At 44.3% G+C, this 27,201-nt stretch overlaps 1 protein-coding gene across 1 annotated transcript in view; it reads left to right on the top strand.

Moving 5' to 3' along the window:
- The window catches only part of LOC144767653 (B-cell receptor CD22-like), a 324,333-nt gene that overhangs the window by 165,524 nt on the left and 131,608 nt on the right, over positions 1 to 27,201 (top strand). Inside the window, exons 5-6 of the mRNA XM_078651050.1 lie at positions 15,902 to 16,171; positions 21,689 to 21,949. Coding sequence (XP_078507176.1) covers positions 15,902 to 16,171; positions 21,689 to 21,949 — 531 coding nt within the window. The remainder of the gene's footprint in view (positions 1 to 15,901; positions 16,172 to 21,688; positions 21,950 to 27,201) is intronic.

A 27,201-nucleotide genomic window follows, 5' to 3' on the forward strand; every position in this document is an offset into this window, starting at 1 on the left:
AGAGAGTAAGAGAATATGACTTGGAAGTCTTGAAAATGAAAATGAAGCAATTAGAAATGGAGAAAGGGCAGCGGAAGACAAGAAAAATGCCCGTGCCCTGGAGGAAAAGAAATTGCTTTAGGCTCATGAGTTGAGCATGAGAGAGCTGGATCTTAAAGCCAAGGAGGTGGATGCCAGTTCAAATGGTGGCAGCACGCAGCCAGTGCATGGGGGTAAAGTATATTTTTCCAAAGACCTGGTACAGAATTACCATAGGAGTGAGGATATTTATGCCTGGTTCACTTTGTATGAAATTGCATTGAAGATGAATGGTGTGCCTGATCAGCATTGGGGGGCGGGCCTGTGGAAACATTTTGAGGCTTCTGGGAGGAGTGCTCTAGAGCCCTTAGAGATGGCAGGTGCCATGACCTACCCCAATATGAAGAAGGCCTTTTGCCTCAGGTATGGCCTTACTCCAGAGCAGTATAGGCTGCAGTTTAGAAACTCCAAGAAGAGAGAGTCTGAGACTTGGATGGAATGTGTGAATCAGTACTCACGTGCACTGGAAGGTTGGATGAAGGGCAGTAAAGTAACTGATTTTAAGGGGTTGTTGCATTTAATCAAGTGGGAGCACTTGAGTCGTCTTTGTGTACCAGAGCTGCGCCAGCATCTTTTAGACAGCAAGCTGACAGACCCCATTGAGCTTGCTAAGGAGGCGGACCGCTGGACCAGTACCAGGGTCCACCGAGGAATTGTGGGTACCACAGCCAAAGGTGGGCAGGGTCCCCAGCAGAAGAGCGGGGGGGACAATGGTAACCAAAAGGAGTTCTCGCAAGGGCCCCAAAATAGTTCCCAGGGAAAGGAATCCCAACCCCCCAAACCTAGGCAGCTATGGCCCTCTAAGGGCAGGCGGGACAATAGAGACAGAAGAGATAACCAAGGTCCCCCTACCTTCTATAACTGCAATGAGGTGGGCCAAATTGCTCCAATATGTCCCAAGAAGAAGCTAGCACCCACTGGTGCTCCCGCCCCAGCGTTAGCAAGTGTAGCTTTGGGAGGGGATTTGGTTTCTAGTGAATGGGGGGAGCTAGCAGTTATGACCCTTGTCTCTCTAGGAGACCAAGAGATGGTACAGGAAACCTTACTGCCCTCTAACACTAAGAAGTATGGGCAGAAGGTGACCATTAATGGGAAGGAGGTTGAGGCTCTGAGAGACACAGGAGCCAGCGTGACATCCGTGAGATGTCAGAGGGTGTCTGAAGAGCAAATCATCCCTGATGTACTCCGCCCTGTAGTGGCAGCTGACAGCTCAGTGCGCCTCTGCAAGCTGGCGCGTGTTCCCTTCGAATGGGGGGGAGTCTCTGGTCTTTTGGAAGTAGTTGTCAGTGATGCCTTGCCTGTAGACTGTATGTTAGGTAACGACCTGGAGAGTTCTCCATGGAAGGATGTTGAACACAGAACTCATTTGGAGATGTTGGGTTTGCCTGCGTGGATGTGTGTGACCACGCGTGCTATGGCAGCCAGTAGGGGTGACTCAGCAGAACTGGAGCCTGAAACAGTGGCCCAGAGGCCTGCCAGGAAAGGAAGAGGCAAGGGGCACGGGAAACCAGCTCCAGCAGTTCCCACGGTCCAGGAAGGAGCAGAACCTGAGGGGGATGCCCTGGAACCTACAGGGGAACAGGTGGCCGAACTGGGGGACCTGCCTGAGCTGACCCATTGGCAGCAGGAAGGTGGTCCCTCCAGGGAGGAATTCTGCCAGGCGCAGAAAGAATGCCCTTCCCTCATTGGTCTGAGGCAACAGGCTGTAGATCAGGCAGCATATGAAGCTTCCAGAGATCACTTTATCTACTGGGAAGATGACTTATTGTATAGTGAGCCTAAGTTTGCTGAGCCCGGTGCAGCCCGTGTGCTGGTGGTACCCGAGCGCTTCAGAAACTTCCTAATGGGTCTGGCTCATGACTTGCCTCTTGCAGGACATCAAGGGGCAAGACAAGACCCTAAACCGGCTTGTCACCCACTTCCACTGGCCCCAGATGAGTAAGCACGTCGGTTCCTTTTGTAGGTCTTGCCAAACCTGTCAAGCCAGTGGCAAGACTGGAATGAAGTTGAAGGCACCCCTCCAACCCTTTCCAGTGGTGAGCACCCCTTTCGAGCGGGTGGGCATAGAAATAGTAGGGCCCCTGGACCCCAAGACAGCCTTAGGCAACAGGTTCATCCTGGTCTTGGTGGACCATGCCACCCGGTACCTGGAAGCAGTCCCTCTCAGGACAATCACAGCACCCGTGGTGGGCCGTGCATTGATGGGGATCTTTTCCCGTGTGGGGTTCCCCAGAGAGGTGGTCTCCGACCGGGGTACCAACTTCATCTCTAAGTACATGAAGTCTCTGTGGGAGGAGTGTGGGGTAACGTATAAGTTCACCACTCCTTACCACCCTCAAGGAAATGGGTTGGTTGAAAGGTTCAACCGGACCCTAAAAGGTATGATTATGGGCCTAGCGGAGCCCATGAGACGGAAGTGGGACGTCTTGTTACCATGCCTGTTGTTTGCCTACAGGGAGGTGCCTCAGAAGTCCTTAGGGTTCAGTCCCTTTGAACTCCTGTATGGCCACCCTGTTAGAGGACCTCTCTCACTGGTGAAGGAGGGTTGGGAAAAGTCCTGTGGTAAAACCCCCCAGGATGTGTTCAGCTATGTGCTGGCCATCCGCAACCAGACACAACGCTTCACGAAGCTCACTCATGCGAACCTGGAAGCAAGCCAGGAAGAAATTAAAAGATGGTACGACCAGAATACCACTCTGGTCGAATTTCAACCTGGGCAGAAAGTGTGGGTGATGGCGCCAGTGGAGCCTTGTGCGCTCCAAGACAAGTGGACTGGGCCATATGAGATGGTGGAAAGGAAAAGTGAGGTAACCTACCTGGTTAACCTGACGACTCCCAGGCAGCCCCTGAGAGTCTTGCATGTGAACCGCCTCAAACCACACGTTGAGAGGTCTGAAGTGACAATGCTCATGGCTACATATGCAGGAATGGAAGAGGATAGTGATCCTCTCCCTGACCTCCTGGCATTTAAGGAGCAAGAAGGGTCAGTGGATGGTGTGGTCCTCTCGCCCATCCTGACCCCAGAGCAGCAAAGTGACTGTTGCCAAGTGTTGAGTCAGTTCGCCTCCCTGTTCTCCCTGACCCCAGGAGTCACCAATTGGTGCGTCCATGATGTGGACACTGGAGACAGTCTGCCTGTGAAACAAAAATTTTACAGGATAGCTGACAAGGTCACGGCCAGCATCAAGGAAGAGGTTTCCAAGATGTTGGCACTGGGGGTGATTGAGCCCTCCAGCAGCCCCTGGGCTAGCCCAGTGGTCTTGGTACCAAAAGCTGCTGTGCCAGGTGCCACTCCAGAACTTAGATTTTGCGTGGACTACCGTGGGCTCAATGCGGTCACGAAAACTGACGCACACCCTATCCCCAGAGCTGATGAGCTCGTGGATCGGTTGGGAGCTGCCCAGTACCTCAGTACATTTGATTTGACTTCTGGGTACTGGCAGATTGCCTTAACTGAGGGGGCCAAAGAAAGGTCAGCATTTTCAACGCCAGAGGGCCACTTCCAGTTCCAAGTCATGCCCTTTGGGTTGAAAAATGCCCCTGCCACCTTCCAGAGACTAGTTAAGCAGGTACTGTCCGGGCTGGAGGAATTCAGTGCTGCATACCTGGATGACATTGCGGTGTTCAGCTCCACGTGGGAGGAACACTTGCAACACCTCTGCGAAGTGTTGAAGGCTCTGCAAAGGGCAGGCCTCACTATCAAGGCCAGCAAGTGCCAGATAGGGCAGGGATCTGTGGTGTATTTGGGACACCAGGTGGGGAGCGGCCAGGTGGCGCCCCTACAGGCAAAGAATGAAACCATTCTGGCTTGGGAGCCCCCCAAGACCCAGACAGAGGTGAGAGCCTTTTTAGGACTCACCGGGTATTACAGACGGTTTGTCAAGGGATATGGCACCATTGTCGCCCCCTTGACAGAACTCACTTCTAAAAAGTTGCCCAAAAGAGTGGACTGGACTGAAGCCTGCCAAACTGCTTTTGATGCCCTGAAGACTGCCATGTGCACAGCACCGGTGCTCAAGGCACCTGACTTTTCCAGTGAGTTCATAGTACAGACAGATGCTTCAGAGCATGGTGTGGGAGCAGTACTCTCACAAATCACTGAGGAGGGAGGAGATCAGCCGGTAGCCTTCATTAGTAGGAGACTACTCCCCAGGGAACAGAGGTGGAGTGCGATTGAAAGAGAAGCATTTGCTGTGGTCTGGGCTCTGAAGAAGTTGAAGCCCTACCTGTTTGGGACTCACTTCCGTGTTCAGACCGACCACAGGCCCCTCAGATGGTTAATGCAAATGAGGGGTGAGAACCCAAAACTGTTGAGGCGGTCCATCTCCCTACAGGGAATGGACTTCACGGTGGAACACCGCTCTGGCACAGAACACGCCAATGCTGATGGTCTGTCCAGGTTTTTCCGCCTTAGTGAAGAGAACTCCCAAGAGGGTGGGTAGTTCACCCCACTTTCAGCTGGAGGGGACACGTGTTCGACCTTGCATCTTTGGCGTGGTTTTCCCCTATCTTTTTGCCTCTACCTCCTGTATTTTTGATGCTGTGCTGGATTTCATTTTTGCTGGTTTAGATGCTTTGGACACTCTGCCACTGCTGATCAGTGCCAGAGTGTAAGTGCTCCCTATGTAAATTGTTATTCTGATTGGATATACATGTGTGGCATATTTGTGTCACCATAAAGTCCCTAGTAAAGTGCACTGGGTGTGCCAGGGCTGGTGATGACAAATGCTACTAGGGGGTCTGCAGCACTGATTGTGCCACCCACAGGAGTAGCTCTAAAATAGTGTCTAAGGCCTGCCACTGCTGTGCCTGTGTGCAGTTTAGAAACTGCCATCTGCTCCTGGTCAGTGTCCCCACTGACTAGGCCTAACCCTTCCCTTTTTGTGCACATCAGTCACCCCTATGGAAGGTCCATGGTACCCCCCTGGGCTGGGTGCAGTGTATGTAAAAGGTAGAGCATGTACTAGTGCAGGTGACATGCTCTGATAGTGAATGGCAGCCATTTCCATTTTTCACTATTGTAAGGCTATCTTGCTCCATAGATTAACATGGGGAGGCTGGCTACAGTGGCTTCCAGCATTTCTTCCATAGGAACAAGATAGGACATAAGTATCTAGTATCCCTGAACTCAGAATTTAATAACACATCTTTTAGGAAAGGTTGTTTTTAAATCCTGTGTTTGAGAATAGCACTTTTAGAAAGTTGCTGTTCTCTTGTCTGACCTTTCTGTGTGCCTTGGCCTGTTTGTGGATTTACTGTCTGGTTTGAGAGTGACAGGGGCTGGGGATGCCCCAGGAGGCTGGCTGAGTCAGCCCTAGGCTGAATGATTGCATTTGCAACTGGAGTGGTGGGAGGAGTTAGCACCTAGGCCTGAATAGGGCTGTGCCTGCCTTCCACAATGCTGGCTCCACCTCCTGCTGGGCGGCTGACGACCCTGCCCCTCACTCTGAAAGGAAAGGAGAAGCCAGGAAAACAAAGTACTCAGGAAACACCCAGAACTGGTTCAGACCGGGCACAGGGCCCCCTTGCACAAAGAGAACAAAGACTTTTAGGGGTATAAGTACAGGACCCCTGACAACAGAAAATTAGATCATCCCGGAATCAAGAAGGAACCTCAGCCAAGGAGAAAGCTGAAACTGAAGAAGGAAGACTGTCCTGCTGTTGCTCTGCTGGACTGACCTGTTGCTTTGCTGCCAAAGAGAGGGAAAGAACTTTGCTGATGTGCTGTGTCCCCTGTCTTGAAGGAATCTCCAAGGGCCTGAGAAGAGCTGGCTCCCTGTTCTGATGTCCCAGGAACAAAAGGACTTCACCCCCAGCTTCCCTGAACTCTGCTGAGAGAGTTCTGTTCTTCCTAGAGTGCTTGATCCAATTGTGGGGCCTCTGGAAGTTGTACCCGTGCTGGGAAGCTTGAACCTAAGCTTGAGAGACTTTTGCAATTGAAAAGTGTCGCATCGCTCGCTTGCGGAGTGCATCCCCGACAGTGCGAGAAGATTCCCGCTGCTACGATGGCCACTGCCAGAGCCGTCGCATCCTTCGTTTGCGGGACGCACCAGACCGGTGCGGGAAAGTCGAACATTGCTGCGAGTGTCGTCATAGAGCCTGTCGTCGTTTGGTGAGATCGCCGCACCGCTTGCTTGCGGACCGCATCACGTCGCTGCGAGTATCGTCACAGAGCCATCGCATCGAAGAGCTGCGAGAGAGAGGATCACCGCTGGATCGCGCATCGTTGCCCCGGAGATCGTCGCACCCTCTACGAGATCGTCGCATCGTGCCTTTGCGAGAACAAACTTCCTACGGAACGTACGCACCGGAATCCATACAAGTGGCCTTCCTCCCCATGCAGACTGGATTCGTCACAACAGGCCCGCTGCTGTAGCGGGGCTGTTGCAAACGCCTCCCTTGGGTCTCAGGAGCAATGCATCGCTTGTTTTCTACCGCACCAGCTTCTGCTTTTGGAACTTTGTTGCAACTAATAGGTACTGTGAGTAAACGTGACGCAACTGTGAACTTTTCACGCATCTGTAGAGAATTCTATTGCAACCTAGAGAATTCTATTGCAAACCTTAAGAACTCTTTTGAAACCATATTCTTGAACTGTGTATGTTGGATTTTTGCCGTTTCGGTCTTGTGTAGTTTAGATTAAATAACTTTATTTTTCTAAACTGTTGTGGAGTCAGTTTGTGGTGTTTTCACTGTGTTACTGTGAGTGTTGGTACAAATACTTTACACATTGCCTCTGGTTAGCCTAGACTGCTCGTGCCAAGCTACCTAGAGGGTGAGCAGGGGTTATCTCAGAGGGTTTCCTCCTTACCCTGACTAGAAGCAAGGGTCCCTATTTGGACTAGAGACCCCCAGTTCAAACAATATTAAATAAACAGTTTATTATTTTAAACCTACACTTGAGTGTTTTTTGCAGCATGGTACGGTACTAGCTATTGGGATGGGAGAGTACATTTTTGAATGTCAGGAAATTCCAGAGCCAAAGAAGATTAAGTGGAGGATGCATTGGTTTCCATAGTATAGTAACCATCAACAAAAGTCCAGAGAGGGAGGTTTAAAAAAAGGCACTGGCAAAGACAACATCTCAGCATTTAATATGCTACAGCGTATAAACTGCTATTGTGCATGCATATGTTTAAATGCAGTTGTAAATGAAAGCCAGATTGTAATTATCGCTCACCACATGTATACTGCAAAAACACAAGTGTAGTTTTAAAATAATAAACTGTTTATTCTATATACATTATGTTTATTTCAATATACAGCATTATCAGCAATTAGTGGTGTCACTGATCTATCGAGGTTAAGAGGGCACAAATAAAAGTAATGGAGTGTAGCACACTATTTGAAAACATTTGCTTCATTGTGCTTAGGCCCTGTAGCCATGAAATATGATGACGTTTGCGGTCTGTAGGCTAAAAAGTATAATAACATTGCGGGCTCCTAACACTCTACATATATGTAGTTGTTAGACCTCTCTTAGGAATATGGATTCAGAATCTGTGTGATGGTGGTGGCATGTTTATCTTTGTAGGGAACTGGGAAGTTGGTGGAGTAAGCTGGAGGTATCTGATGATGAATAAAGAAGTATAAAGTGAAATTTCCTACATTTTTCCTGTGTGGATTCCTACAATAAGCTTCCAGCTCGTGATATTGTGTGTCTTAGTGCTCATAGCTCCTCTCACATGTACAGCCTCTCCATATGCTCTTTTCTGCTCTCAGTTTCTCTCCAAGCCTCCTCACACTGCACATGCCACACGCTTTCTTACTGTCTCCCCACATAACCCCACCTCCACCCACTGCCTCACTACAAGCCCCCACACGGCTTCCCAAAGCTCCTCAAGTGGCCTGAAAATGAGCTCAAGAAATCTTACATGTTTTGCCCACAAGCCTCAAACACATATTTGGAACTCAGTATGATTGTGTCATCAAATTATGAGAAAATTCAACAATATCTATCTCCACCAATACCATTCTCATCCTCACCATCATTGCGGCCCCTTCAGCACTAGTGCAGCCCCACTTCAGCAGCAACTCAGCACTAACGCAGTACCACTTCAGCATCAGAGCAGCACCACCTCAGCATCAGTGCAGCATCACCTTAGAACAGTACAAACTCAGCATCACTCAGCACCACCTAAGCACTAACGCAGCACCACCACTTCAGCATCAGCACAGCACCACCTCAGCATCAGCACAGCACCACCTTGTCATCAGTGCACCACCACCACTGCAACACCAACTCAGCACCAGATCAGCACCAGCGCAGCACCACTTCAACATTCGCACAGCACCGTCTCAGCATCTGCACAGCATCACCTCCGTATCAGTACACCACCACCAGTGCAGCCTCATCTCAGCAGAAACTCAGCACCAACACAGCACCACTTAAGCATCAACACAGCACCACCTCAGCATCAGCGCAGCATCACCTCAACACAGCACAAACTCTGCATCACCCAGCAACATCTAAATACCAGCACATCACTACCACCTCAGCAACACACAACATAATTTAACGCAACATAACACTCAATGCAACACAATTAAACTCCACATATTTACACTCAAATCAATACAACATAAAAAACACACACGTACATTCTTTACCACATACCAGCAAACCACTTACATACACTCCACACCATAACACGTATTTTAAATAAGCAAAATTTCACTCAAGGACACACAGTTACACACCACATAATTTCACACAACACTACATATTTCAGCTACACAACACAATTCCACAACACATCACATACCTGCAATACACACCACAAATCCCCACATCATGCCACACAATTTAACAGCACAACATATTATTAAAGCCCACAAAATGCCAGCACACAACACACAATACATTTCCACGTAATTAACAATTTAACACAAATTCACACTCTACATAATTCCTCTACAGTTAAAACATAACATGTGTATTTGTAAAGTGCACGTTCGACACTGCAACAGGGCCTCTTGGTGCTGAAATAGCAGATGTATATTGTTTCCCAACTCAATAGGACTCATTTTATCGACCTCAAATGGGTGAAAGACTGAATGGACCCACTGGGATTTGAACCTGTGTCCATGAGGTTGAACTCAGGCTCCTACAGTGAATGCATTAGTCCACTGAGCCACCAGACCCGGCAATAAAACCATTTACTATCCACATAATTGAAAAACACATCATGCCACATATTTCCACTACACATCTCCACACCACACAATCCCACACCACGAAATTCAACAACAAACAAATCTAATACAATGAATCTCAAACTCGCACTTCCACCAACCCTATCAACTATCCACCACACACCCATTGCCCCCACAGCTCTCTCTTACACTGCCACAGCCCCCTCTCATCTTGCAATCCCACTTCCCCCACTCATCCCTTCCTCACACTCCCTGTCTCCTCTGTGTACTACCTGGTCACACATACTACCTTCCTCTACCAGCTTGGGCTGTGCAAAGGTCCACCTCTTGCCCCCCCCCACAGCACCCCCACCCTCTGGGTGCCCTATTGGTGCCCCCTCATACTCATCCCTCTCTCTCTCTCTCATACACTCTCTCTCACACCTCTCTCACTGTCTCACGCACTAATATTAGTTCACTTCAGGTCTTCAAGCACAATTTATTATCTGTTCCTTATCAACATATCCGTATCTCAAACCCACACTCTCCTCCTCTCCTCTTTTTAAACTCTCTTCTACATACAGAGGCACTCCTTATTTATTGGTGTATGGCCTGCTCTCCCCTTCATTCTCTTTTTCACACACACTTTTTCTGCTCCTCTATCTAAAGTTCATTCACCACTCCGGGCCTAAACTTCCTATTGCTCTCCATATTTCTTTCCATCTATTCTATCCAGCTATCACACCTATCTATTCCCCATATCACATAATACCAAAACACAAATGCACTATGCACGATACATTTCCACCCACACTATTCCACAACTAAAAATTCCAATTCAACCCACATAATTCCACTCCAAACCATATAAATCTACACCACTACAAATCATATAAATAAAAAACATTGTCATTTACAATACAAAAAACTCTAGCTCTCTCAAATGTGAGACCTATTGCATTGCAAATGCTTGCTCTTTTTTATTACTATTTTTGTGTCCCCTGGTCCCACCCAGGACCACCCAACCACTTTAAATCAATAGGGGCCCATGGTCCACACACCCCACTGGCTCCCCTGCTAGCACTCATCCATTGTGCTGGCTGCAACTGGCTGTATTGGATTGCTCCCATTTACCTGGAGCAACTTTTGTTTCTGTTCCCGCTGTGCTCATCCAGGCATGGAACAACACTGGAGGATGGGGTCCAGGAGATACTGAGTGATATTGGGCCTTGAGGGATGCAGTCCCCATGGCCATTATATGGCCTGGGGATGGAGGCTCCACGCTCCCTCCCCTGAAAAGAAAGACTTCAGGCTTATGGGGATATGGTTCCTACAGCCATTAAATGGCTTGTGCACATGCCCCTTGCCCTATTAAAAAAATATAATTGTCAAGGCCCCGGGGGATGGCATCCCCAGAGTATAAGATAACTTGTTGAGCGAGGGCCACAATTTTCCCTTATAAAAAAGTTTTTAAGGAGAGCCCAGTGGATAGGGTCCGTATACCACTAAAACTTCCTTTCCTTTTTTCATGACGGGGTACTCACCAATATTTAGGTCTGGCATTAGTGTGCATGTGCTGTCTGTGACCCTGCCTGCTACTTGCAATTGATTTACTCCTGTGTCACTTTTATTTTCTGTCTCCTTATTGGTACATCACACCCAGTTTTAGGCAAAGAACACCAGCCAACTACAGTTTCCTTACACTTGTAAGTGCTATGTGTTCTTTGGGAACTACTTGTTTAAATAATTTCATGTTAGTGTTCATTTCGCTGTTCGTTCCTTGCGCTGTTTATTTTTTCACTATGGCCGACGCTTTACCAGTGACCACACGCATAACTCTTATGTGTTCCGGCTCTGTGCTTTGTATTTAGCACAGCGGCTGTTTTTGTTTATTTATTTAGTTTCGCACATTAATTGTATGTATTCGGGCACCGCGCCTTACATTTAGCACGGTGGCCGCTTTTTGTATTTTTTTACATGGGCACATAACTTGGATGTTTTTGGGAGCCACGCTTTATATTTAGCACAGCACCCGCTTTAATGCCTGCTTCATGGGCTGCCATGAACATACATTTTTATGTAGACGGGCACCATGCTTTCTTTCACCGTGGTGCCCATTTTTATGTCTAAGTCAGGTCATCTATCAACTGGTTTTCCAAACTGTGGCTGCTGTATGCTGCCAACCCACACTGTAACGCTGTGATACCTTCAGGTAGAGTTCCATATACTTCTATTTATTGTACTACAATTTCCTTCTCCTCTACCCACTCCACTTTGCTCCTCCCTCCTACACTGTTCACTCCCCCACCTTTTCGTCTGTTGCTCTCTACTTGCTTCCTCAGTTTTTGGGCTTGTATTTAATTATTTGTTAAAAGAGGGTTGTTTTACAATTTTGTAGGTTTAACTGGTGGCTGCCGATTACTGTTGGTCCACTCCGTAGCACTCTCATACCTTTGGGTTGAGTTTGCGATATAGAAAACTGAGAGAAAAAAAGCATTTACAATGCAATAGATTTCACATTACCTAATGTTTGAGCTATTGGCATTGCGTTATCATTAGCATCCTCACTAGCTCAAACATTTACCAATGCGAGACCTATTGCATTGCAAATGTTTGTTTGAATTTTACCACTGAACACGGTGATATCATTTAAAACAATTTTTTTTTTTTTTGCAGGGGAAGTTCCTCCATTCAGGAGGAGGAGTGTTGCCCCACTAAAAAATTGCTCCCAGAGCAAGAAAAATAAAATGGTAATAAAGTTAATTTATTACCATTTTATTTTTCAAAACCCTGAGCAGCAGAATGCAGTGATGGGCAGGGTACTTTAGGTATAAAGTGTGCATGTATTTTTGACCAGCCACATGTTCATTTTAAACCTCTCTAACCCAGCTGTCTTAGCTGAGAAAGCATAGGGTGCCAGTGTCCTCTGGAGCACCAAAGGAAGCCATTTATTTCTAATCACTTTATTAATTTAAAAAGGACATATATATAGTTAAGATACAATAAAAAGCAATACACTGACAAAAGAGCAATACAACCCTCAGTGTAAATACTGTAAAATATAGCTCCTACATAACAATGCAATTAGCATGTTGCAAAAATTGAACCGTAAAGGAACCATACTAAAGAGTCAGGTGCATCACTTGATAAAAATTAGTCATAAGAAAAAAGAAAAGGAAGAAGGAAAAAGAGAAAGAGAGGAAAAAGAAAAAAAAGAAAGAGAAAGACAAGAGAGCGAGTCTCTTGCTACAAAAAGGCAGGAAAAAGAAATTAAGGAGACAACACAAAGGGGTATTGCTCTACCATACCTTTTGAAGCTAAATTCACATATCTATCCAAAGATCTCCATACCCCACTAGAAATAGAGGGAGAAAGGTGATTCTTCTCTACAGAGGTATGAGCTCCACGGAGAAGAGACCCAAGCCACCACATATGATAGGATATGGACCGAAATGATTTCCACTCTGTTAGGATAATCTTCACCGCAATTGTCAGCAACAAGTCTAATAACTGCATATCTAAATAATCCAATGGCAATGGCAATAATGTAGCCCATGGACCCAACAAAATTAGAGGTAACGAGAGCTGAAATTGAATGTTAAAAATTAGCACGAGATGTTTACGTACCAGTTCCCAAAAAGGTTGGAGTAAAGAACATTAAAAAAACATGTGTTGATGTGTACCACCAGCTAAATTACAACTCCAATAGAGATCATTATCCTTTTGATTAAGGGAGTGCAGGCGTACCCGGGTCCAATGCAGCAGATTAAGAGAAACACATTTAGACTGAATTAGAGAAGGAGCAATTTTATTACGTAAGAAAGTTTCCCAATAGTTTGCCAAGTTTCTGAGGAGATATGCTTAAAAAGATCATGGTCAAAATGATTAAGCCATTTCTGTTGTGTAACGTAAACAACAAAGGCGGGTGGAAGATAAAAATGTATAGATTTTAGAGGCCACATGACCTGTTCTGAACCACATAGATAGGAGAGAAACTGTATGAGAAACTGGACCATGAACCTTAGCAACAGCAACTTTAACTTTCAAAAATGTATAGAAATCCAAATTAGTGAGAGAAAAAGGCAATAGATCATGATTTGGGTCGTAAAGATATTGTACTAATGTGATACCCTTGTTAGCCCAATAGGCCACTTATGCCAAATCAATATCAATCTTAATTTTAGGATTGTGCCACAAAGAACACCATCTAGACTTATGGATTGGCTTAGCTACTTTTTTATCAATAGCTTTCATGGCAGCAATGGTATCTAAAATAATAGCTTGAGAAAAAGGAATAGATAATGTGGACGCACTTAAAAAAGAAGAGGTAGGTAGAGGAGAAGATAATTCTCGCTCAATAAACACCCACGGCGGAGTATGTCGAGGATCTGTAGAGAACCAAAGCACCCCTTGGGAGACTAAAAAAGCCACTTGGTATCGATCCCGGTCAGGAAAATTAGAACCTCCCATATCATAAGGTTTCCTCAAATGTTTATAGGCTATTCTGGCTCTCTTACTTATCACTCCAGAGGAATTTTGAAGTGAGGGAATCAATTTCATGAAAAAAAGACGAAGACAACTTAACAGGAAGCATTGAGGATACAAAATTAATAATGGGCATGATCATCATTTTTAAAGTTTGAAGACGTTCCCACCACAAAATATATTTAGGTGACCAGGTGTCCAGTAGTTGATGAGCCTTCATTAAAATTTGAGCTTCATTATACGAGACTGTGTCTGTTAAAGTATGGCAAAACCAAATCCCCAAATCACTGCATGTGAAAAAGGCCAGGAAACCTTGTCAAAAGCCTTTTTGGCATTGAGGCAAGGGCCGCCGCAGGAAGGCTAGATAGCTTTGCTTTCCCTAGGATATGACAAAATGTTAAGATATTATCCCTAGCCAACCTACCCTTAACAAAGCCAGTCTGCGATGGGTGAATAAGCGAAGGAATACATGGTTCTTGACGTTTGGCCAGGATCTTGGCGAACATTTTCGCTTCCATATTTAGAAGATCTTTCCCCTCTTTAGGGATTACCACAATAGTAACCTCAGCGCAGAACCGGAGACCGAGGCTGACGAAACTAAGTCATCAAAAACATCCTTGAGACAAGATACGAAAGATAGGACAAAGGATTTGTAAAAAAGAATGGGAAACCCATCTAGACCTTGAGCTTTCCGTGAGCAAGTGGTCTTGATAGCATGGATAATTTCCTCGGAATCAATCAGTTCCCCCAACTTTAACCCATCAGCATCAGAAACAGTCTGAGTAGGAATTGAGTTTAAAAATTGTTGGCATTGATCAAGAGAGGATTGATTATGAGGATTGTATAATTTAATGTATTACTCACGAAAGACCTCAAGAATCTCTGTAGTTTGAAATTTCCGAGCTCCAGAACTGTCATTTATACAAGATATCTGTGCAGATCTAATATTAGAATCTTGGAACTTTAACGTAGCCGCCAATACCTTCCCTGCTTGATTCTTCAGGAGCAGCTGTTTGGACTTCTGCACCTTGACACCAATGTGAGCTCTCTTAGTTACAATAGAGTTGTAAGAATATTTTAGATTCTTGATATCTTGTAAAAGCGCCTCATCTTTAGAATTCCTATATACACTAACCAATCCTTGCGCTGCTTTCATGCTGCATGAGACCAGCGCCAGGATTAGTTAGTGTAGTTTCCTTGGTCCTTGGTCCTGCTGGAGCCTGTCTGGAGAAGACACGAGCAGAAAGAAAGTCGCGCCAGTAAGGTAAGGGGAATTATTTTTTGTTTACTTATTTTTTTACTTTTTTTTTGTCCCCCTTGTCCACCACCCTCCCTACATGCCTGCTGCCTCTATTTCTGGGCCTGGATGGATCAAGAGGGCTGCGGGGGTCATGGGTCCCCCACTACATGGCCTAGGGGATCAGGGTATCTCAACCCTCTCGAATGTATATGTTTTTCTAATTTTATTTTATTTTCAGGACTCAAGGACATCTTTGTGAGATGTGGCAGCCAATCAAATCAAATCCTTTACGACCCCCTTTTTTGTGGCCCTCTCTTGACTGATCACCTTGAAACATTGCAGGATGGAGTTGAGTCGGGTTAGGCTTTTTTTGTGGAACGTTTCATGAATTTTTGTCAAACAGCACCAAAGTTACTAACCAACCAAAAAATGTGATGCACACACTCACTTGTAATGTAATGGCAATTATAAATTATAGCAACACTAACTGTCTAATACAATGAGAGTCCTTCAGATCATACTTCCTCACCATGGTTTTATTTCTGCTAAAACATTTTCATATGCCTTGATCTGATCAGAAGGCTGGGAGGTGCCATAGTTCATCATCAACCTATGAACCCTCAAAATACATGAATGCCAGGTGCGACTGTATATGGTCATTATTTTGTGAAGATTTTGCAGCCAATCATTTATAAAGTAAAACAATACTCTGCTTGCCTAATATGTCGCTGCTCACTTACATAAAGATAGACAATTTATACATAAAATAGACAATTTCAAAGAACCTTCGCCTGTGCCTTTTCAGATCTTGTGGGAACTTCAATTAAATGGTACTATTGGCCTGTTTCGGGCCATTTGTAATGTAGAAAGCAGAATGTTCCCCCCTCTTTGGTGAGATAAGCCCCAAGGAATGCTTGAACTGCATTTCTCATTTGCATCTAATGTCGTTTGATTATATTTCAGATTCTCCAAAGCTTGTTGAAGTTTCCCTGGAAGGACACTCTCCAACCATCAAGGAAGGCGAGAGTCTGGCTCTAGAGTGCCTTGTGAACAGCAGCAATCCACCTGTCAGGGATTATAAATGGTTCAAGGAAGGTGAAACACGACATAAGCAAGTAGGAAGGCTCTTCAGCATCAAACTCGTTTCTGCAAAGGATTCTGGGAAATATTTCTGCGAAGCTGCTAATTCTTTTGGCAAAACAAAGTCCTCATCAGTGAAGATAGATGTCCAATGTGAGTATTCTCCCCAAAATTCAATCAGGAAAAGGTACTTTCCCACTTTTATAAAGGTATCACTTGGTAACCATACATTTATGAGATACTGAACATTTTTTAGAATATTACGTGTGAGATCAAAAGATTTGATTTTACATTTGGTCACACGCCAGGAATAGAAATATGTTAAAACATTTCAAATTGCCAAACAATTCACTTACCTCATAATACAGAATCAGAGATTATGTATTTATAAAAAGGGAAATAATTGAAAAGAAAAGCATCTATGCATAATGTCTCGAGACAGACCTACTTCTTGAATGAAAATTAAGATTAAGGTAAAGCGTTCATAACATTAGATTTAAAACTCGCTGAATAAGTTGTAAATTCTCAGGAAACAAATTAGATGAAATTGAGGGCCCTTAAGGCGTCAACAAGAAGCTGATGTAAGGAATGTTTGAATAAATCTAAGGCACTGCCTAAGAGGTCACTTCAGACAGAGGCCCGGCTTATTCAAATCAGTACTAACCCTGATACTTATGGTACTGATGAGCCCTCCTCCACAAGTGAACACAAGCAACCCAAGACATGTCCCATTTTTGTTTCCTTAGTGCGACACCCCGAGTGCTACTGGTCTGGCTATACATGTGTCCCTTGGTCACTGTGCCATTGGAACCAAACTGCACCCTACTGAAAATGCTCCAATAGGACAAAACCAGTTAGGACTGCTTGTGCTTCAGAACAGACGAAGCCTGGCTGCCCAGTTCGGGTTGGACTGTTCCTGTTGGAACATTACAAAGTCTCCTTTAATGTGATTGGTGTCTGGGGTGGAATGGTGGGGAGTAGAATGATAGAATTGATCTTATTTATAAGATCTCTGAAGTAGCGGAAAGGGAACAAGCAGAATAATGTAACACAAGAAATATAATAATATCATAAATGAATAAAGGTGGTCTGATACATTTCGTGACTAGGTTCATACTCTCTGCAGATACTAGACATCATGGTTGTGGTTGAAACCCTGTGCCTGACATTAAGAGATAGTAATTTAGCTTAAGGATCTTGGATATCATGGGGAGGTCGAGGAGAAGTGTTCACTTATTACTTCTGCCTGCATATATTTTTCTTGAGCAGAGGTATGGCAAGGGATCTGCACCTTTTTTATCCTTAAAAAAATGGTTCACAAGATGAGTAAGGGGCAATGGAAGCAGGTCTTTCCCCTAGACCGATGAAGATATCTTAGTTGTGGTCTTTGTTGACTGGTGTAAAGGAGGAGAAGATTTTCTCACAGTCTTTTTTATGTGTCATTATTCGAGACACTGCTATTGAGCTGAACATTGCAATAGATGTTAGTGGCTTTGTCAATAAACATTTTAAAAGTTTAGCACATGGTGTTTAGCAATGTGGGGTTTACAGCCTGGATTATAACATTATTATATTATATTTATTGTATTATGTTAGAGCTCATGATTTATGCAAAGGATGTGCGATATGCGATAAACCCTTCAATAAATTAACAGATAAACCCTTCAAAAAATTAACAGATGTATGATTTGAACTCCATGCATATAATTATTTATTATTTGGCGGCCAGTCTTGAAATTAGAAACTTTCCAATTTACCTGGCCACTGGCTAAATAATAGAGACTCTGCACTGTTTGACTGACGGCTCTGCACAAAGCAGAAAAAAACGTCACTATCTCCCGGGCACTGTCTAAATACATGGATTCTGTATTGATCAGCTGGTGGCTGTGCAAATGCAAAAAAAAGTCATTATTTCCCGGGCTTTTGGCTAAATAGTAGTGATTCTGCCATGTTTTCACAGTGACTGTGTAAAAAGCAGAAAAACTTTACTATTTACCCAGCCGCTGGACTGTCCGGCTGGTAACTGTGCACATAGTGGAAAACCTTACCTATTTTCTCTGCCGCTGGCTAAACAGTAGAGATATTCTGCTGTTCAGCTGGCAGCCATGCAAATAGCAGAACAATGTCATTATTTAACCAGGTAACTAGTACAGATCCTGCTGCACTGTTTGGCTGGCAGCCGTGCAATCAGCAGGAATACTTAATTGTCTACCTGGCCGCTGGATAAACAATTTTAGATTCTACACTGTTTGGGCGGCAGTTGTGGAAATAGCTGAAAAACATCACTATTTACCAGACCATTGGCTAAATAGAATTGAGTCTGCACTGTTTGGCCAGCAGCTGTGCAAATAACAATAAAACTTCACTATTCAGCTGACCACTGACTAAATAGCAGAGGTTTTACTGTTTGGACAGTAGTTAAGCAAACAGAATATAAACATAATTATTTATGTGTCAGCTGGATAAATAGCAGAAATTATATATCATCTGACCAGTAGCGTGGCATGTAGCAAAGAAATGTAAATATTCAGCTGGCTAAACAGCAGAAATGATGTACTGTATTGCCGGTGGCCTTGCAAATAATATAACACCCTCCCCCATAATACCCTGCAAACTTTGCCTAAAATCGCACACTTTCCTTGCATTTTTGTGACATAAACTTCTGGATTTAGCAGGGGTCAACAAAATCCTGCTACCTTGTGTTCTCCTACTTGTCATGATAAAATTGCTACACCCCTTGGGGCAGATTTATGAAGGCCTTGCGCCGCCGGTGCGTCACTTTTTCCCATGTTAAAAATGACGCACCGGCAGCGCAAGGCCTTCATAAATCTGCCCCCTTGTGTGGCTGGGCCGAGAGGGAGCGAGATGAAGGGATTAAAGCAAGGTTAATTCACAAAAACAAAGAAATCTGGGATGCTGGGAAACTCTTTCTCAGCAGCAAAACTTCAAAAATAACAAATATTTCAAACATGGACGGATGAACTGCTCCCATTTGAAAATTACAGCTTAATAAATTGAATAAGGAAGAGTCAGGCCTTGCAGTAGTGAAAAACATTTAAGAATTGTTCAATACCAGGATATATCAAACTTAAAAGTATATGTCCTACTTTTTAAATACACTGCACATTGCCCTCCTGGCTGTCCAGGGCCTACTCAAGGGATGACTTATATGTATTAAATAGAAGGTTGGGGCCTGGAAAAAGGCTTAGTTGGCCTTAGACACCTAGGCTACAATGTTAGGCCTACGGCATTTTCAAAGAGCTACCAATGTGAGTGGCACAATTAGTGCTGCAGGCCCACTTGTAGCATTGAATTTACAGGCTCTGGGCCATGTAGTGTTACTTTACTAGGGATTTACAAGTAAATTAAATATGCTAATATGGGATAAGCCAATGTTACCTTGTTTTAAGGAGTGAGCACATGCACTAGTTAGTAGTGGTAAATTGTGCAGAGTCCTAAAACCAGCAAAAATGGGGGAAGAAGGCAAACAGTTTGAAGGTTGACCAACCTAAAGATAGGTCTAACAAGTGGGGTTCATCCACCACACTAAAATCCAGGGAGTTCTCCATCAGGCAAGTGCATTCTTTTACAAAATAAGCTGGATTTCCACAATAAAAACATAGGCCTTCTTTTTTTTTTTAACTGTCTATTTTCTACAGCTAATTTTTTAGGGATATTTCCAAGGTGCAATATAAATTATTTAAGGTATATTTCCTCAAATATTAGAAATATGTATATATAGGGAATGAAGATGAGCAAGGCATTACTTGAATGAATACTTAGGGTTTATCTCCATTAATGCAAGTCTTAGTATTCCTTAAACCATTCCTAGATTCCTTTCCTCCTGGCAGCTTGATAATTAACACAAGGAAGTCAATAAGCTTAGGGGCTGTTCAATGTTGGTAGATGGAGTACGTAAGCACCATTGAACTAGGTATAGTCTGCAAACAAATAGTTATGTATTACATGTAGTATAAGTTTCAAAAGCTATTTTTATAAAAAAAAAATATAAAAAAGTGATTCCTGAAGCATGGGGTCATTTTATGACACGTATGAGAGTTACGAAGACAAAGAAGAAAAAGACAGAACCACTTCAGCTTTCCTGTAGCTGTTATCAAAATCACACAACAATGCAGTAGACATGGTAGCCACAGAACCGTAATACAATATCTTTGAGGGTGCTCTAGAAGAAGAAACTAAAGAGTTCAGAGGCTTTGGACCCAAAAAGACTGTTGTGACTGGTTCATATAAATTTAAGATCAGCAAATTGAACTCTCTTTAGAATTGATCAAATACTTAGAGTTTTCTTAACATACTACATTTGAAGATGTAATTGAAAGTCCTTGGGGATGAGGGAGGTGGTTTTTCAGCAAGTTGTGGTTATTTTTTATATATTTATGTCTTTAAATGTGTTTTAGTATATTGTGATTTTGCCATGTTAGTGAAATTGTTATATTGGTAATAGTATGAGGTGTTTCTATTTACCTTTTCATAAATAGTTACATTTTAAAATACTTATTGTGCATGTCTAATGATGTAACTTCCTTTTGATAATAAATTATGTTGCAATCTCTGAATAGTATTTAGCTATTATTTAAAATAGGACTTAACCTATGGTTTACATTTAAGAAGGATAAATATTATAGATATTGTTATAGACTAATGAATATTAAAAAAGAAATACAATTTTGCTTAAAATATACTAATAATCCTATTGGAAATTACATTCATTTTAAAACATATATTACTAATCAACACATAATAAAGTAAAGTTTTCCTTACTACAAAAAAGCATTTTACTATTCATATTTTTGCTGGGCTGCTCTGGTAGTCATGCTTTTCACTTCTCTCCCACCTCACCTAAAGAAAAACAGAATTAGGTACTTAAGAATTGGTAGAAAAGAGCTAGAAGTACTTACAGGTGCTCTTGCCCTTCCCATAACATTGCTGACTGGATCAATTCTGGGAAAGTGAACCTAAACTTCCCCTTCAAGGGAGCTGTTAAGAAATGTCACGTTGCTCTCCATAATGGTCTTCAGATGCATTTAGACACAAAGGGTCTGATTATGATGTCGGTCGGCGTTGCTTCCAACCGATATCTTTGCGATTTTGAAACCGAGTGACCTAGGGCCGGTGGTCTGAAACTTCAATTTATGATGTGACTGCACATGGTGAGGTCACAAACTCCCATTTCCCTATGGGAACTTGTGCAGCGGTTGGAAACCGGCTGCAGCACAAGCTCCCATACAGAAATGGGAGTTACTGTAAATCACTGCATCGTGTGGCAGGCACCTCAAGCGGGGGACACCATCATAAATCTACGCCACATGCAGGGAGTAACCTGAAGAAACCAATGTTTAACTTTTTTCAAGGGGGGGTGGTCTTGGCTTTTATTTCTGAACAATGTTTGGTTATTTATTTATGTCTCCACATATAAAGTGACTCCAAACAAATGTGTCAGTGGATCGACTAGGATCATTTTTTATTTCTCTTGTAGTGATTTTCCATCATGTCTGAAGTAAACTAAACAGAGAAGACAATTGCACTGTAAAACTCGCAATGACCAAGTAATATGCAGAGGGATTCTGCATCAACTAATTGTTGTCGTAGACCACAGAATCGCCCACATTTTTGTTATGAAAATTAAAACAATATTTCTTTTATTTTCAGTTGGTCCCAAAGAAGCAAGGGTGAAATTAAACGTGAATGGGGATATTAAGGAGCAAGACTATGTGACTTTAACCTGCACTGCTTGGTCTAACCCTCCAGTCACAACCTATCACTGGTACAAAGATGAACGTTTCCTCTGCCAAACCACAGGAGTCCTGGAGTTCCAGCAAATCAGTGATGATGATTCTGGGGAATATGAATGTCGGGTTTATCATCCTATGGGAAATGCCAGCTCCTACGGGCAGCGACTGAATGTGCTTTGTAAGTATGAATTGACCTTAATGATAACAAAACAATGCCTCTGCCAAAAACTCTTAGCCTTTGATTACTGATAACTAGTTATGACGTTAGAGTGTACTAAGAATATAGCTCTATAGCGTTCTTGCAGTAGGAAATTGTATCACAGCCGGCCTGCAATTCATATATGGGCTGCAAGTCAAAAACTCATGGAAATATATTGGATATTGGGACAGGGCTCTCTGTATTACAGGAAATCCACTAATACCAATTGTTGACAAAATCACAAGATCTCAAGTCACAAAAAACTTCCCTGATCTCTTAAAGGCACAGATAGCAGGATTTAAATATTGATTCCTTTATAATAGACCTACTTTACCCTATATAAATGTAATCTTGGTGCTGCCCCACATAAACCAATGAAAAGCACTCACTTGACTTAGTTAAATGTTCTATAGCTTCCTTCCCCTATCCTCACATCTTCCCTTTCTTCACTCTGGTTATACTCCTTTTCACTAATCTCTTCTTTCATGCTTCAAAATGCACTTCTGTTCTTTTATTTTTTTGTTTCTTTTCGTTTTTACTCTTCTAATATTGTTACTTTCAATGAATTATGTATAGTTATTGTTTTTTATTTATATTTAGCTCTATTCATATATTAGAATACTTACAATATATATTTCTTAACCAGAATAGTTTGACTATCTATTTAGTAATCTATTTATTCACTTCATATTTATATATATAAAATGCTTTCGTATTTAATCCATCGCTATGCACATATTTATCTCTCGCATGTGTTACAATTTTAACCCTTTACTGTGATATTGCTTATGCATTTATTGTGTATTCTATGTACTTCAGTATAAAATTCAATACAAAATTTCAACACAAAAAAAAATGTTCTATAGCACTGCAAATTGATAGCCTGAAGCACTGCCAATAGAGAATGAATGAATACATGAATGATACGCTATTTATGAAGCCCAAAGGCTTGATATCTAAAGTCTGGAAGAGGTTTTTCAACTCGGTAGGTAAATCGTTATGTTGGTTCCAAAACAAAAGGTTTTTCGCTAGCATTTCACTATCAAGAAGATGTTCTCTCTTTGACGTTGTTTGGATCTGAAAGTGAGATGGTGTAACATAGATTGTTGAACTGCAGGCACAGGTCATCTGAATTGTTGTTTCTTTGTAAAGGAAGCAGCTTCATTCGCATAATGAAAATGTAGGACTGGGCATTCAAATTTAATAGCCGTAAATTGGTCAAAATACCCATAAACCCTAATAATGGCCCAGATCCATAAAGTGGTACCAGCGTATTTATTTACGGTCCCAGATATACCAGGAAACCTAACTCGGTCTACTTAAACATGTTCCATTCTGTTTGAAACTAAAAAAATTGGAAAGCACATAAGATTTATATACCAGGTTATAGTTAATCAGCTAGAAATAACAGAGGTACCACATATTTTATTTTCATTATATTACTGCAATGATAGTTGTTTGTTCTGTGCATAAAAAATAGAACTCAGTATGGCTACAATCTCCCAAAGCACTTTGAAATCTCTAGAGTTAGGCAGTTCTTTTCTCCTTTTCATGCTATACCTAGTTAGCCATTCTTACACTTTGAATGGCTAACTAGGTATAGCATGAAAAGGAGAAAAGAACTGCCTAACTCTAGAGATTTCAAAGTGCTTTGGGAGATTGTAGCCATACTGAGTTCTATTTTTTATGCACAGAACAAACAACTATCATTGCAGTAAAAATATGTTATGCCAAAATATGTTATGCCATTCTGTAACAGATGATAGTTAAGTAACATATTTTAATAGTAACAATATAGTACAGCTGTGCACAGTTACCTTTCATGGCACTGATGCTGCAGCCTTCAATAAAGTACCCAATAATTTAAAAATAAATAGATCTTGCTAGGACATCTATTATGGTTATGGTTCAACCGTTGGGCATGGGAAGGTGGAAACAGATTAGTGCATTGTATGAAGAGGAGGTACTTTAGTTAGGAAAAGGGAAGGAGAAGGCCTTCCAAAAGGATTGATGACTTGATTATTGCCTTCAATAAAAAAAACATTATCACAGAAACTGTTCATCTAGGCATGTATCACAGCCAAAATATCTCTCGAAAAGTGAAACAGGTATGGGTTCTGGTAACACTTTTGTTCAGTCAATGCAGAGCAATCAAGATCAATGATATTTTTGCTAGTCTTGACTTGGCAATCACTTTGGAAATTACAGGGATGGGTGATAAAGGGTAGTTGATTATCCTCAACCCATTGATGAAAAGGGCACTCTCTATGTACTGAGACTCCAAACATCAAGATGCTAAATGGTGACATTTTACATTTCTGATGATGTCAAACCAGTCAATGTGTAGAGATTCCCAGTTTTTGACAGAACATCATTGTTGGGCAACTACTTACGCTCTTCTGTAGTGTGTGGCTTGCACAACCCATTTTCATTTCCTTATGTTAGCCTAACTGTGCACGTTGTAGGCCACTTTCATTTTGCACACATTACTGCATAACACACATGCCTTACTGCAACCTTGTATTTTCACACAGAACCTGCACAATTTTTCATATTTTATTCTTTTCCTGGTAATTAGTCAGAATACCCTAGACAAGGCCAAGCAACAATACCCCTTGTTATTCTCTCAGGTCAGAGACTAGCACGTAGACATAAGAGAATGCATACTTACGGTTAATAGTATAGGAGCACAAAATTGTGGTAAACAATATTTATGACACAATGTTTTTGTCATTAATATTGTTCACCACAATATTGTGTCAGTGTTTCCTACGACACATTTGCTGTACCGAAGTGAATGTTGGTAGGATTTTTTTCTTGCTGTATTGGAGTCATTGTTGGGTAGAGAGTGTTTCTGCTTATTGAATTGAATGTTTGGCAGCATTAGCAGCTGGATCGGATCGGGAGTGGCGGGGATGTCTGGAGGGGGTAGCAGTGAGGGGCGGAGGAGGAGGATGTAAAAAAAATTAGAAAAATACTTACCTCCTTGCCGCTCTCTCACTCTATCCCACGTCATCTCTCCTCTCCAGGTCCAGAACAGGAAGAAGCCTGGCTCGCTCCTCTAAGCCAATCATAGTGCTGCAACTTTGGGCAAGCAACACAAGGGAACTTTCTTAAAACTGCAACACTTTTATTTGAAACACGGGAAGGGAGCAATGAAAAATAGAAATGGGTGAACTACATGTAAACATTGGCAAAATCCTTCGCTGTCGCAATTAAATCAAGAGCACAGCAGAGCTGTACAACCAACTTTACTAATATGCAAAAAAATATGATAAGATATATAAAAATACAATCAGGTAGGGCGTGGCCAAGATAGCGGCGGAGTAGGACGTGTACCTGAGTCCCTCCGGCGCCGCGACCTACATAGCATTTTGAAGCACCTTCTCAGGGCCGTCATACACCCGTACAGCCATCCGAGTTGACTCCACGCTGCCACCGTGATCCCGCTGGTGACTCTTTCGTCACTCCCAGTGCCCGACGGGCTGAGATCGGCAGCGCGGCTGCCCAGTAGTTGGAGGCCTGAACTGCCCCTGGGCACCACGGGAGAAGGGCGCGATCTCCGACCCTGGATTGCCACCCGGGATGCTGCCGCCCGGCTGCTCACTGCCGAAACATCACCAATTGCGGCGACCTATGGCGGAGGAGGACGAGAGCCGCGGAATCCGCACCTGGAGCGGCTCCCGTGGTGGACACCGCTGGCCCCGAGATCGAAGAGGGACGGCGGCGGGGACTAACAGAGACCGCGGACTTGGGGCCTACACAAGCGGCCGGAGGTAGAGCTGAGCCCCCTGCCCGGAACTACCCAGCGAGCATTGCCGGGTGGGATAGTGCAAAGCGGGTACCCTGATCCATCTTGCATGCCTGCTGTGGGGCCCTGCCTGAAAGGGGCCACGAGATGACTGAGGCCTGCCCGCGCTCGGGGCCTACCACAGGCGGGGAGCTGAATGAGCTATCCCAGTGCGGCCTACCTGGCCGAGGACTCGTGGCTGAGAGGCTGAGGAGCGCATAGGCCAAGCGGCCCGCAGAGGGGTACAGCATCCCCCTGGTGCACCGGACTAATCCCCTGCGATGAAGGGGCAGCAGCGACTGGTTGGCCAGACCACACTGAAGCCCGCTTTCACGCCCTGACGCGGCGAAGCCCTAGTGCTTGGGGAACCGGACCGCGCACTTTGAGAAGGCGCGAAGCAGTTGACCAGCGAAGAGGACGGGGAGAACGGAGGAGCGGCGAGTCCCCGGCGACTGGGGCTGGGGCTCTGGCACAGGGCTCGAGCTGTGATGGTGCTGCGGCCTGTGGAGGAGGGGGACGGGAGCCGCGGTATCCGCACTTGGACTGGCCCCCATGGTGAACACCGCTGGCCCGAGCTCGACAAGGGACGGCAACGGGGACTACTGGAGACCGCAGACTCGGGGCCTACAAGAGCGGCTGGAGGTAGAGCTGTTCCCCCTGTCCGGTACTAACCATCGAACATTGCCGGGTAAGAGAGAGTGCAAAGCGGGTGCCCCGATCCATCCTGAATACCTGCTGTGGGGCCTTGCCTGGAAGGAACCACGAGACGATTGAGGCCTGCCCGCGCATGGGGCCTAACGCAGGCAAGGAGCTGAGTGAGCTGTCCCAGTGCGGCCTACCTGGCCGAAGACTCGTGGTTCAGAGGCTGAGGGGCGCATAGACCGGGAGGCCTACAGCGTCCCCCAGGTGCACCGGACTAAGCCCCTGCGACGGTGGGGCATCGGCGACCGGTGGGCCAGACCATACTGAAGCCCGCTTTCACGCCATGACGCGACGAGGCCCTAGTGCTTGGGGAAACAGGCCCCGCAGTTTGAGAAGGCGCGAAGCAGTTGGCCGGCGGAGAGGACAGGGGTGAGCGGAGGAGCGGCGAGTCCCCGGCGACTGAGGATGAGACACAGGCGCAGGGCCTGGGCTGTGGCAGGGCGAGCAAACCTCTGTTTGGGTCACACAGGGACAAGGCCGGAAAGAGGGTCACCACGATGCTGTGCCCAGATTGCGGGGGCCCTGAAGTTCCCAGCATGGCGGGCAGCCCGCGTAAAGATAAACCCAGCAAGGAGAGCCTGCCTAAGGGTGCTCCGCCGACGACGCCACCTGGGCCCACCAAATCGCCCCCTCGCGGCGAGGATGATGCACCGGCTACCAAGGCCTTTATGGTCAAATTGTTCAAAGCCATCAAGGAGGACATATCGGAGCTCCGCTCGCAACTGACGGCAGATCTGCG

This window comes from Lissotriton helveticus, chromosome 7 (genome assembly GCF_964261635.1).
Source record: "Lissotriton helveticus chromosome 7, aLisHel1.1, whole genome shotgun sequence".
Classification (NCBI taxonomy): domain Eukaryota; kingdom Metazoa; phylum Chordata; class Amphibia; order Caudata; family Salamandridae; genus Lissotriton; species Lissotriton helveticus.